The sequence below is a fragment of the Dermacentor andersoni genome, chromosome 3, assembly GCF_023375885.2.
Source record: "Dermacentor andersoni chromosome 3, qqDerAnde1_hic_scaffold, whole genome shotgun sequence".
NCBI lineage: Eukaryota > Metazoa > Arthropoda > Arachnida > Ixodida > Ixodidae > Dermacentor > Dermacentor andersoni.
Genome location: NC_092816.1, coordinates 187425585 through 187438052, shown reverse-complemented (window position 1 = coordinate 187438052; position 12468 = coordinate 187425585). Strand labels below are relative to the sequence as shown.

Here is a 12468-nt window from a genome sequence, read left to right as displayed (position 1 = left end):
TAACAATAGAGGGGAAGAGAAATGCAGCCATAATGAAGCACAGAGCGCTATGGGGATACAATAGGTACGATGTCCTCCGATGTACGTGGAAAGGTGTAATGGTTCCAGGACTTACTTTTGGAAATGCGGTTGTTTGCTTCAAATCAGGGGTACAATCAGGACTCGACGGGAACCAAAGGTCAGTGGGTCGCCTCGCATTGGGCGCTCATGGGAAGACTACAAATGAATCTGTGCAGGGTGCTATGGGCTGGACTAGTTTTGAAGTGAGGGAAGCTCGCAGTAAAATTGAGTATGAAGAACGGCTGAGGAATATGGAAGAAAGTAATTGGGCTGGGAGAGTGTTCAGGTATCTGTACAGGAAAAACATTGATTCACAGTGGAGGAAAACAATTAGGAAGCTTACCAGCAAGCATGTGGCCTGTAGGGTGGGCAACACAGCATAAAGAAGGTCACACGGAAAGTCAGAGAGGCTGAACTAATCTCATGGGTGGCGGCAATGGAAAAGAAACCTGCCATGAGGAACTACTTAAAAGGAAAAAACGAAATCTGGAAAGAAACCATTTATGATAACTCAAAGGGAAGCTCATTACTTTTCGAAGCGATATCGGGATGCCTTAGAACATGCACCTATAAAGCCAGATATAAGAAGAAAGAAGAAGCATGTGCTTGCTGCGGTAAAGCCAGGGAAACGACGGAGCATGTTTTTTTAGAATGTGAAGACGTCTACCCAGCGGTCGATTCAGGCAGCACTGGCTTCCTTGAAGCCCTTGGGTTCAGCGGGAGCAGTGGTGAAGCAAACATGTCCGCAATAGGCATTAGCAAGAGGCGATTGGAAGATTGGTGGAAGAAAACTAGGGAAATGACAAAAGACGGAGACGTACAAAAGAACAGTTCGCAATAGGGGATCAGAAAACTTGCGCGTGGTAGTTCAGTGTTTTTTTTTCTTTTTCTATTGTTTAACCTAGGTAGGACTATAGGCAGTATAATAGCAAGAGCTTGGTTGCGCAACCCACCGCCCCGTTCTAAAGGGGACGCTCATAACATCCATCCACCACCATCCATGGTGGCGCCCATGAAAAAGCGGTGTATACACCAAACATTGCACAACTGAACAACCTCTCATGCAGACCGTACGCATTTCAGCGTGTACAGGAGTGTTACTCGAGATAATTAAGACCCGTTTTAGTATAAACAAGCCGAGCGCACCTCTGTGGACAAGGCGAACGCACCTCGCATATCCCGACCCTTTCGGAGCCGGCCGGTCTCGTGCGTCAGCACGGCACCGCGTAAAATGCTTTGCCACCTCCCGTGCGATTTGCGCAGTTTGGTGCGCTGTACCCCGTCATACAAGCGCCGAAATCATGTTTCGTACCACTTCACCAAAGTCATTAACTTAATATCATCGAATACCGTACCTGCAACCCGGAGCCGATCGGTGCAACGCGCGCTCGACGGTCCGCTGATTGCAATTTCGACGGCACGGACGAAAACGAGTCGGCACCACACTCGTAAAGTTGGCGTCGCAGCGGCGAAGTTGAACATTTGACGTCATTTTGCACCACGTGATAGCGCTCGGCGAATAGCGGTGCAAGCGTTGCCGGAAAAGTTATGTGCAACTCTGCTCCCTGCGGGAGCACATACAGGAACACTAGGAGAGTCAGTTCAGCGGCCCCTCCAATGGTCCCATGTGTTCCGGGAACCAATTGATGTAGTGTGGGTTCAGCTGTTGAGTACCAAGCATTATGTTACGAAGGACAGAATTGCCCTCTTGGAGCCGCAGTACACCAAGCTTTAGCGTCTTCTAAGAGTGCAAGGCTGATGGCCACCTACTGGCGTGATGGCGTGATGAAATTAGGAAATTGTACGGACATCACATGCACAGACAGGTACACATGCAACACACTCGGTATCTGTCATTCGACCCTATGAGTGTATTTAGCGACCCTTTCTTCAAGCCAACTGGAGTCGGTGTGTTTGCGCAATTAAATGTGTGCTACTCTTCATTTATCCGATGACCCTAACTAGTTTTCTGCACTACCTGCGCCATTATTTTGGTGGGAGCTTACATTAATGGGGGCTTTTATTCATTTTAAAAAAACGGTGCTTCCCTTTGAGATATACACACACGCCTATACATTATAACCTATTTAAGCACGCTTGTTTCGTGAATGATCATTATCTTTCTATTAACGCAGGAAAACTGTTCGTCCTGCATGTTTTCTTATGTGGATTTCGCTAATTCATGTCGTGTTTTATTTAACCACCATATACAAGCATCACAAACGTCGACGACAGCCTCGGTTAACACTTATTGCCAGGTACGAATGGTATCGTCAAATACATATTTTTATTTCCTAATGCACCATACCAGCGACCTTATTTATTGATCACATCACTCTGCCTTGTTTCTCGCTTCGGCCATCACACCAACACAAATCATATAAGGTAGCTCAAACCCTACACTTACACCCATCGGGGTATCGCAGTGGCTTGGGGGTTGCGCGACTGTGTTCCAGTGGGACGGGTTCGAAGCCCTGCCCCGAAGGCCGCGTGCAAATGGAGGATGTACGCTAAAACCCTCTTGTAGACACCCTACAGACCTCCACTGCCGGGCTGTGTATACTGTATATAGTGTTGATCCGTTGATATAGTGTATTGTTATTGTGTTCTGTTGCTGTTTGAGGGATGAGGTTGGGTGGCGATTTTTTTTTATTCAGAGAATTTTCCTTTCCTCCACGGACTTTTCTAACGCACGTGTCACAGGACGCTCTCGCGGCTTCAACGCTACAACTTGGACTAATGTGTGAGTGCCACTAGCTATGCACACGAATACAACTTGGGTGACTGGGTATTTAGATTTCGGCACGTGCAGTAGGGTACCCGGGCGGGCAACGAAGTTGGGCCACTCATCGTGTACAATTGAGGGAACCAATTGCGTTCACAGCCACCGGCAACCCACGCTTCTCTTCTCGGATCGAGGCCACGCTTGAAATTCATTACAGCGCCACCAGATGGCGCAATGCGTATGAATAGATGCGGGAGTTGGGAGTGCGGTGCGCGCATGACGCGTTTCACTCCGTTCGCACTATCCCGCGCTACCTTGCATTTCGGAGGCCACGTGGAGGCTTCGCGGCGGCGGCGGTAGCTGGCGCCGTGTGTTCTTAGGGAAGGGTGCAAGAGGAATGCCGCTGCCCTACACGTCTGATGCATAACCCGGCTTGAACGCCGGAATTGTTTCTGTCGCTATGTAGATTCAATGTTAAACACATCACTGTCGACGGTCATGATGACGGTAACGACGTTACGCAGACGCGGTGACGTAAACGGGCGGCATGTAATCGTGAGGTCGAAATCGTGATGCAGATGCGGTGTTTCTTAGTCATCTCAGATGTGATGTTCTTACTCGAATCATAGTGGATTCTTCTAGCATAGCCATCGACACGGTTCTTCATCAATTCAGTGACATCGAGAGGTGCATTCTTGACTTTCTTTCTTGAAACCTTCATTCTGTTGAGAAACTACTCAAAGTTTTCATCCGCGAGCTTCTAAACATATACATCACCAGCGATACCTCTTTAAAAGTTAGTTGTTTGATAGTTCTCACGGACAATGGGCCTCTCGTGTACATGCGTCACACCAACTCCACCAAGTATGTCGCTCGGGAGCTTAGTGAGTTGCCCTGCGTATCGTAATTTAGTACAGACATACGGTGCATTAGGGGTGGCAGTGTTTCTGGGTGTGCACACTCCAGGATAGGTGCCCTAAGCTTCCCTACGCAGGCCGCACATTGCGCTTTGGCTGTTCGAAGAGTTTCACTACTGATCGCGGGTGGAAGATTCAATCTCGCCAATTTATGTCCGCGCTCATCTTCTAAGTACTATTCACTGCCGAATCACGGACTACCACCCGTGTGCCAAAGGCGACCGTTCACTGCACGACAAATACCCCTTCCGATCTCGAATTACCGCTATGTTGTGGAAGATAATTCCACCTTCCGCCTGCAAATATAATAATTGCATTGTCCTACCCACAGCTCTGATGTCCTTCGCTTCGCTTCTATTACGAGTCATTCTCTGACTCTAGCACTACACCGGATGTGTACTGTAGCAGTACGTGGCCTCTCCAGCCCTACTTTTTCTCGTAAACGCAACGATCATATCGCCTGCCCGTTTGCTCTCTAATCCACGCCGCTCTTTTCCGCAAGAGAAGAAGATGGATGGATGAATGAATAACTTCATTGAGATCCCTCGGTGCTCACGATTAGCGCGCAACGGGCCGCCCCCCGTCGGGACAGAGAGGCCATGTCCCTCCGCCGCGTCGCGGGCCCGATGGACAGCTCAGGGTGCTTTCAGGTCCGAGCTGCGTAGAGCTCGGTCCCACTCTTCCTTGGTGGTCCTGGCCCCCGGCACCAGGGGTCAACCCCAAAGCATGTGAGCAAGGCTAGCAATATCTTTACAAAAGCGACACGCATTGTGACGGTGCACGTCCAGAAATATTTTGTGCAGGAAGCCCCTGCATGGGTTGGTGCCCATCTGAAGCCCCCTGTACGTGACTTCATGTGCTTTATTGAGTGCTTTGTGCGGTAGCAGCATGCTTCTCTTTTATAGTGCTTGGTGAGATTGTTGGTCGCGCTCGCTCTCCCATCCTGCCGAGATGGAGTCCGGGCTCGCACGGCGAGTTAGGTCTCGTGCGGCCTCGTTTGCCGCCTCGTTCAGATCAGGGAGCGGCCCCTCAAATGGTTCCATCTGGGCCGGGAACCAATTGATGCAGTGTGATGTGAGCTGTTGAGTACCAAGTATTCTGTTCCGAAGGACAGAATTGCCCTCCTGGAGTCGCAGTACACCAAGCTTTTACCGTCTTCTAGGAGTGCAAGGCTGATGGCCGCCTGCTGACGTAATGGTGTGATGTAATTAGGAAATGTACGGACATCACAACCACAGACAAGTACAGATGCAACGTACTCGGTATCTGACATTCGTCCCTATGCGTGTGTTTAGCGACCCTTTCTTCAAGCCAACTGCAGTCGGTGTGTTAGCGCCATTAAGTGCGTGCTGCTCTACAAGGGTCCGATGACCCTACCTAGTTTTCTGCACTACCTACGCCATCACTGCGGTGGGAGTGTACATTAATTGTGGCTTTTAGTCGTTAAAGAAGAACGGTGCTTCCCTTTGATGGAAACAATCACGCATATACATGACAATCTATTTAACCACGCTTCTGTTCCTGAGTGATTGCATTGACCTTGCATCATTATCTTTCTATTAGCGTATGAAAACTGTTCATCCTGCATGATTTCTTATGAGGATTTCACTCGTTCATGTCCTGTTTTATTCAACCACCATATACCAGCATTACAAGCGTCGACGACAGCCTCGGTTAACACTTATTTCCAGATACGAATGGTATCGGCAACTACACTTTCTTTATTTGCTAATGCACAGCACAGCGCTTAATAAACATACAGGCATATTTTCACATTCGTCATTTGAACAAACGCCCATCGAAGAAGCAAGATATTGCGGGCGGTAAATGCTGAAGCTATCGCAGTTGTCTCGTAAGCCGCAGCGTGCTAGGTTTCCGCTTACTAGAAAACAATGAGCACTAGCGCGTCAATCAACGTTACATGAAAAATTAGAAAGCCTACAAAAAAAAAGACAGGAGGGAGAAACAAGGGTGAAGCGGGTAAATTGTATCTGCTATTACTTACTTTGTTTTGGACACATTTTTCGAGACCCGCACTGTCAGAACAATCGTAGAGGCAAGGCAGCCAATTAGGCTAGTTGGTAAGTTAATATTCTTGGCGTATATGTGCAGCGTGATGCAGACGTGTCGTTCATTTTTTGTCCCGAGTTTGCGTCGCACTTCACATGAACGCCAAAAAACGAACAAGTGAACAATCTCTCAAGCCACCCGCACGCATCTCAGCGTTAAGACGGGTGTTACTCGAGATAAATGTTGCTTTATTGTAAAGAAGGCAAAACGCACCTCTGCAAACAAGGCGAACGCATCTCGCATATCGTGTTTTATTTCGCAGCCGTCCGGTCGCCGCCAGTCGCCGGCGCACGTCTGCGCGTCCGAGCGGCACCGCCCGTGCGGTGTGTGCAGTTGGGTGCGCTGCACTCCGTCATACGGGAATGCAAGTGTCAATATGATGTGTTTCGTATCACTTCACCAAGGGCCTTGACTTAATATCGTCGAATAACCTGCCCACAGCCCGTAGCCGATGGTTGCAACGCACGCTCAACGGTCCGCTGATTGCAATGACGATGGAGCTGACGGAAACGCCGAGTCGGCATCGCGCACGTGATGTTGGCTACGCAGCGGCGCAGTTGGACATTTGACGTCATCTTGCGCCACGTGATAGCTCTCCGCGAAAGGCTGTGCGAGCGGCGCCGGAAAAGTTACTCGCAACTCTGCTCTCTGCGGGAGCATATACAGGAACACTACGGCCGCCCACGTTTACGCCCCGGCAAATCCGGCAATCCGCCCAAGCCGCCCTCGCTTGCTGTAATAGCGGGCAGGCTAAAATAATTTGTTTGCCCGCTCGTTCAGCCTCATTTAATGAAATGACACGTGTAGTTCCGTCACTAATTTATTTGTAGAACCTTCCAGGATAAAGTAGTTGCGAGTCTGCGCATGTGCTGTGTACTTCGATCCTTCCTTGTAGCCGTTTTCTCTTCGAGCAGTAACAACATGAATTCGTACCAACTCGCCCGGCTTTCAGTCATAATGCACTTGACCATATTTTACAGCTGTGCTACAGTGACTGTAGTGGCTGGAAGATTAGCGTTACTGGCGCAGTGTTTCATTCTGTAGCTTACCACGACATTTGTCTTCGAGTCACTATGACTGTAGGTCTCTGTTATATGCTGTGCAACTGACTATATTGCTGTGAATCTTATTTAATAACCTGCACGCATACGTGCAATTAATTGTGTTGTTGCTAGTTGTTATATGAGGCGATCAGAAATTCACTCTAAATACAATTGTATGCTTAATAATTTCCATTTGAAAGGAACCAGATGCAACTAGAAATAATATACTTCTAGAAGAATAAAACGAAAAGGTCTAATTTTCGTAATTCGTAACGTCATGAAATCAGCTAAAAAAATTTGGGAAGTACTTTCAGGTTGTAGTCACTTGAAGCCATGTATTGCAAGTTATATATTGTTAGTGCTCTTTGCAGAGATAACTTTTATTACAAGTGAGGAGTCTTTTTTGTAGCCTGCAATTACTTTCTTCTAGTTATGTATTCTTGAATATGCCTTCCTTCGTGTAATGGCGTTATTTATCTTTGACATATCTGTTGGTAGATGACCTGTGTGTTTGCGAGTGATGACGGGTTGCTGGCTATTATATACTAATACCGACAAAGCCTACTGAAAATCTATCAGAGGCCTTTGCGCTTGCAAGAATGCAGGAATTTTTTTACTCGGTTATAGTTTACCCCAGCGCATTAATATAACTTCCTGCTAATAGGGGTCTGTGATTGTCTTTGAAGCCTTTTTAGCTCGTTTTAAGTTTCCGATTACTGTGTTTGTGTACGACTGTGGTCACTTTTACATTGTCGGTGGCATAATATTTGTATTATACGGTAAGTGCTGTGAATTTGTCAATACAATTACACTTGATCAATATGTGTTTGGGCATGTACTTGTTACAGTGCAAAAGCTTCCTTTCGCACTTTATGTTGCAAGGGTTAGGGAAGAAACTACCTAGCGAGGCAGAGGAATTTCGATACGTGACGCGTTGTGCAGACGTATGTAAACAGCCAGAGTGCTGGGTTGTTTCTCATGTTTATTATGTGGCGAAGTCAGAATTATTTACTACGGTGGCTGCGCGATTACAAATCATTATCCCTATTTGTTTACTTCTGGTTCCTACGTTGACGCGCCGTCAAATAGAATAATTATACTTCCAAAACACAACTGCTAGGTCCCACTACCCTCTAGTTCGAAAAGTGGCAACGACCCCGTATACTCTTCCTCGTTAGCTGCATCGCCACTTGTTGTATCCGCTTGTCTCCGGTGAAAGACCCCGTTTTGAGCAAGGACAGCGACCTGACGGCCCGATCCGTCTTGTGCCACGGTGGTCGCTCGAGACAGGAACACGTAATCCAGGACGATTTTCGAACGGCCAGGACTTTAAAGTATAGGGCGTGTATACATATATTGCATACAGCTGTAAGTGGTCTCAACGTCCCTGCACTGTTTGTTTTGGGCTGTTTTGTGTGGTTGTTCTTTAGTTATGAACGATTGTTTTGTGCCTGAAACTTGTCCCCGTTTGTCGCTATAGTTGGCCGGAATTACTGACGACTGCAATGTCGCATGGAGTCTTGGAAGTTCTGGCTGCCACAGTGGAAGGCGGAGCCCAGCTAGCTGGCTCACCATATGGTTGGTGTACGACACGACAGACGCGCAGAGCTGCTCATGGCGATATCTTGCGCAATCAAAGTTCTGGTGATGTTCTTACTTCCCGTATGCATGCATTCGTGTTTTTATGGTGAAAGCATGATGATACGCTTTTGGACATGGATAAGAGTCCCACCATGGGGTTTATTTTCGTTCGTGCGCCAGACGTGCCCAGCTTCAGTATAAAGAAAACCCGTTGAGCGATCCTACAAGAGTTTCGCAATAGATGCCCTGCTGAAAAATGAATTCCATTACGTCTACGGCGTGCAACTCCCTGAGTGGCGATTTCCTTTGTTACGCAGCTCGGTCACCAACAGCCGGGAACGCTTCGTGGTGCTGGTGATGAGCACCTTGCTCCTGCTCATCAGTTGCACACTTTTCGCCGTCCTCTTTACGCTGCTCTCAGATGACAGTGAGTGCCTCGTCTTCCTGTCTTCTGTGGAACGTGGTATCGCGCCTTGACGCTGAAGTTTTCGTAGAGCAAGTTCCTTCTAAAGTTGGTCTTTTGCTTGGTGCTTCGCCATCCTGCAATCTGGAACGGCAGTAAGCTTAGCTGCGGAATAGAGTGCGTCATATCTCTCTTACTTCTAGCGTGGATCTATTGCCTGAGTGGTGATTTATTTTCAGTGGCTGTGGCCTTCACATTGCACGCAATAAAACCGTTGGTCCAAATGCCACAGCCCTACACTGTGGCATACACGTTTTTAAGCGCTTCATAAGAAAATGAAATCGGGAAGATTACGATTTTCATGGTCACTTGGAAAGAAAATAGGCACTTTTATTTCTTTATTTATTTGAGGTACCCTAAAGGCCTTAGAGGGTATTATATAGGGGGGGGGGGGGTGCGAAGTGCGTAAAAGAAATAAGTGACTGCACACGTACACGGGTATATTCTGTGTGCTTTGGTTTATTCCGAACACGCGCACATCTTTTTAAATATCCCCAACCATATCGCGCAGTTTGGCCTGTTCACGTGAATAACCGAAGAGGGGCAGACTACTCGCACTAAAAATCGCAACGTGCAGGCAGATAATTGCAATATTCAAAAATTTTTTTTAAATGTTTATTTCGTTCAATAATGAATGTTCAATGGCTTTGGCTTTAAGACGCATGTTGTATTCACAAAATTCGAGGTAGCTGAACTTCCAAAAGCCTTCCTACGGTATTTACACATTATCTTACCTGTCGGGTCAATACTCTCTTGAGCGAATCTGGGGATGTGGGTTTTTAAGTTGTGCTGGCGTTATTTCTCCTCTCCACATATGACTTTAATGTATACTCGGCTCACATTTTCCTTGGCAATGTGTAGGCTAAACCGAACGCTCAGGAGGGTAATTAGAGACACGGTTTATTTATCTCTGTACTGCGTTTTTTCATGCAATTTACTTCCTCACTTTACAGAAATCTGTCTGTAATGGTGAAACGGTGCTAAGTGTCGCACGCGATTAAAAAAAGAGCTTTGTAAGAAATGAAAAATAAAAGCAGCAGGCATACTGCGTTGTTTGCAGTTGTTCTTTAATGTTAATAGGCTCATGTTGTCTTAATGCTGTCACTACGTTTCCTTAATTCAATGGCAGTTCGAACGGTGGAAAATTAGTTTCCCGGCCTTGAGGTGACGAAACCGCTCTAGCAAACCGTCTGGCCTTCCACACACGCGAATTCCGGCTCCCCAAACCATCTGTCTGGGTTCGGAGTGCCGCAATGTTTGCTTCGCACAACACAACCTGCACGCGTTCCGGCAGCCAGCTCTGACGAAGCACCCGTCACGGTGACTTAGAATTTATAGCGTTGCGCTCCTGAGCGCCATGCCGCACTTTATGCTCGCAGCTGCGGCGGCCACATTGAATGCAAGGAGCCCCGTGTGCCGTGCTCTGGGTGTGCGATCGCTAAGTGGTCAAAAGTCATGCGGAGCCCTTCACCCTTACGGCGTCCCTCGTAACCCACTGCGAAGTTTCGGGAATGTCTAGATCCCGCACTTCGAACCCACGTTATATCACGCAGTATCCAGGCGTACACGCGTCAGCTATCGCTTCGAAAGAGCTGCGTGTGTTGTTTTTCTTGAAAGAACAAGTACCTAATAAGGGCTGAACGGGTAGATACATTGCACAGCGACAGCAGTCACACTAAAAAAAAAAAGAAAAAAAACGAGAAAGGAGGCTTTGCCTTTAGAATGTATGCGGAATGTTTTGTAATCACAACATCTTAACGCTTGCATGGTCATACCTTTAATAAACACATATGAACACTATGGAACGAATATATTCAGGCCATATGGAGCCACACGGTTCTCGCATGGCCTTGGCGCTCTTTGCCCATATGTGGAGTGCTCGGGTGGCGCCTCGATTTACTCGATGACATGCGCTCTCAGCACAGGAGTCATCGCGGAACCTACAGCGGGGCCGGCGAAGACTGGCCTGACTTTTATCCTTCTTTGATCTTATGTTTCACATACAACTGAGTGCATGACCAGCGACCCCACCCCCCGCTGTATATAAATCAAAGAGTTTAGAAGCAAAGCGCGAAAAGCTTTCTAACGAGCTTGACGAAAAACGAATCTGTGATGTGTAAATTTTGTGAATACGAGTTGTAGGAAAACGTGTTGTCACATAATATACGCACAGTAAAACTGCAAAATAACCGCTTACAGAGATTGTAGTGTTCTAATAATGCCCACCGTGGGCATTGACATGCCATATTTTATTCCGCGGTACTTGTGGGGATTGGCGATCTCTCGTGACACCTTAGCAAATTTGCCTCGTATGACAATCAGGGTGGTGATGTTTTACCGAGTCTAGGAAAGCATGTGAATGGAAGGAATTTCAGTAGTTACTTACGGCGCCTTTTTTTCTCTCCTGACAGTGTTTGACCTACCAACGGTAGTAGGTAAGCGTACAGGCTGTTTTAACTATTCATATCAGTGCCCATGAACAGTATTATGTTCGTTCTGGCAGTATCGGTAGTTCTAATGCAAATTTAGCATCCTTGCGCATGTAATGCAACTTCGGGCAAAAATGTGTATATGCAAGAACAGCATCAGGGGTTCGGGAGGAGCGCCTGAAGTGTTCTCGCTGTGCCGCTTTCTGATAGAATTCGGCAGATGCTGAATGTTTGCACTCGTTTAACGAACCTCTACGTGGAATGCTTCTTTTTCAGGGATTTTACGGCTTGTTCTGGCTCAATCTCTTCTCCTCCATACCCTGCTTGCTAAACACTCACGCAGACTCTCTTTACAGGAACGTCGGCTAAGTCCCAGGAGGCGATTGTACCAGGCCTTATTTTTTTTACCAGGCGCTGATGGAGATTGTTCGTGAGATGAGAAAAGGACGTGATTATGATTGTTAAATAAAGCATGAAAAAAAAAACGCTAATGTGTTCATGTGCCTGTGTGCGAGCCATACACGGCGTCTGATCAATTGAAGGTATTTTACTTCCCAGTCTTCTGCAGTTATGTGCATTCTTGTGAATAGAAAATCCTACCTAGTATTGTGCAACCGAGTGTGAGCTGCGAAAGGAGAAGTAATCAGGTGGACATAGACTAGTGATTTCCGGGCTTACCCAATTCCTGTGGGCCATGATGCTTTGCCGAAAGGCATTTTATACTGTGGCAAGGTAATTAAATGGCACCACGGGCCTATAATGAATATCTTAACCATAGAGGTCCTGATCGAGATTTTCCTGATTTTACTATAGTTTAACGCTATTCAATGCCAATTCCATAGATATTCGGAAATTTATGCTACATTTTAATTTGGAATAATCCACTCACTTGTTGGCCAATTCTCCATCGTGGGTAGGAACCACACACTTGACAGCCAACCGCAATAACAACAACATTTCCGAATGCCATGTACGAGGTTTACTAGGCTTCTTTGAAACGGCACAAAAAACTATTAAATGAGAAAGTAATCACTTTACCGACCTACTTTTCCAAGCCGCGTCCTGCATGTTGTCTGAGGAGGGGAGCTTGTCCCCTTTAGGCAAAAATTGTGCGTATAAAGCTTGTATTAGCGATTTCTTGCTCTCTAGAAGTCTTTAGATCGATAGCCACCGAAGGTGC

The 12468-nt window shown here is 46.9% G+C and overlaps 1 protein-coding gene across 3 annotated transcripts in view; it reads left to right on the top strand.

Annotated features, from left to right (window-relative positions):
- The window catches only part of LOC129382941 (uncharacterized), a 38673-nt gene extending 26908 nt beyond the window's left edge, over nucleotides 1-11765 (top strand). For 2 of the 3 annotated variants that reach the window (XM_055067159.2, XM_055067157.2), the window contains 3 exons: nucleotides 8714-8823; nucleotides 11271-11294; nucleotides 11645-11765. In XM_055067159.2, the coding sequence (XP_054923134.1) occupies nucleotides 8714-8823; nucleotides 11271-11294; nucleotides 11645-11706 (196 nt within the window). In that variant the 3' untranslated portion in view covers nucleotides 11707-11765. The remainder of the gene's footprint in view (nucleotides 1-8713; nucleotides 8824-11270; nucleotides 11295-11644) is intronic. The other variant, XM_055067158.2, reaches the window with a different exon arrangement.
- The last annotated feature ends 703 nt before the right edge of the window (nucleotides 11766-12468 follow it).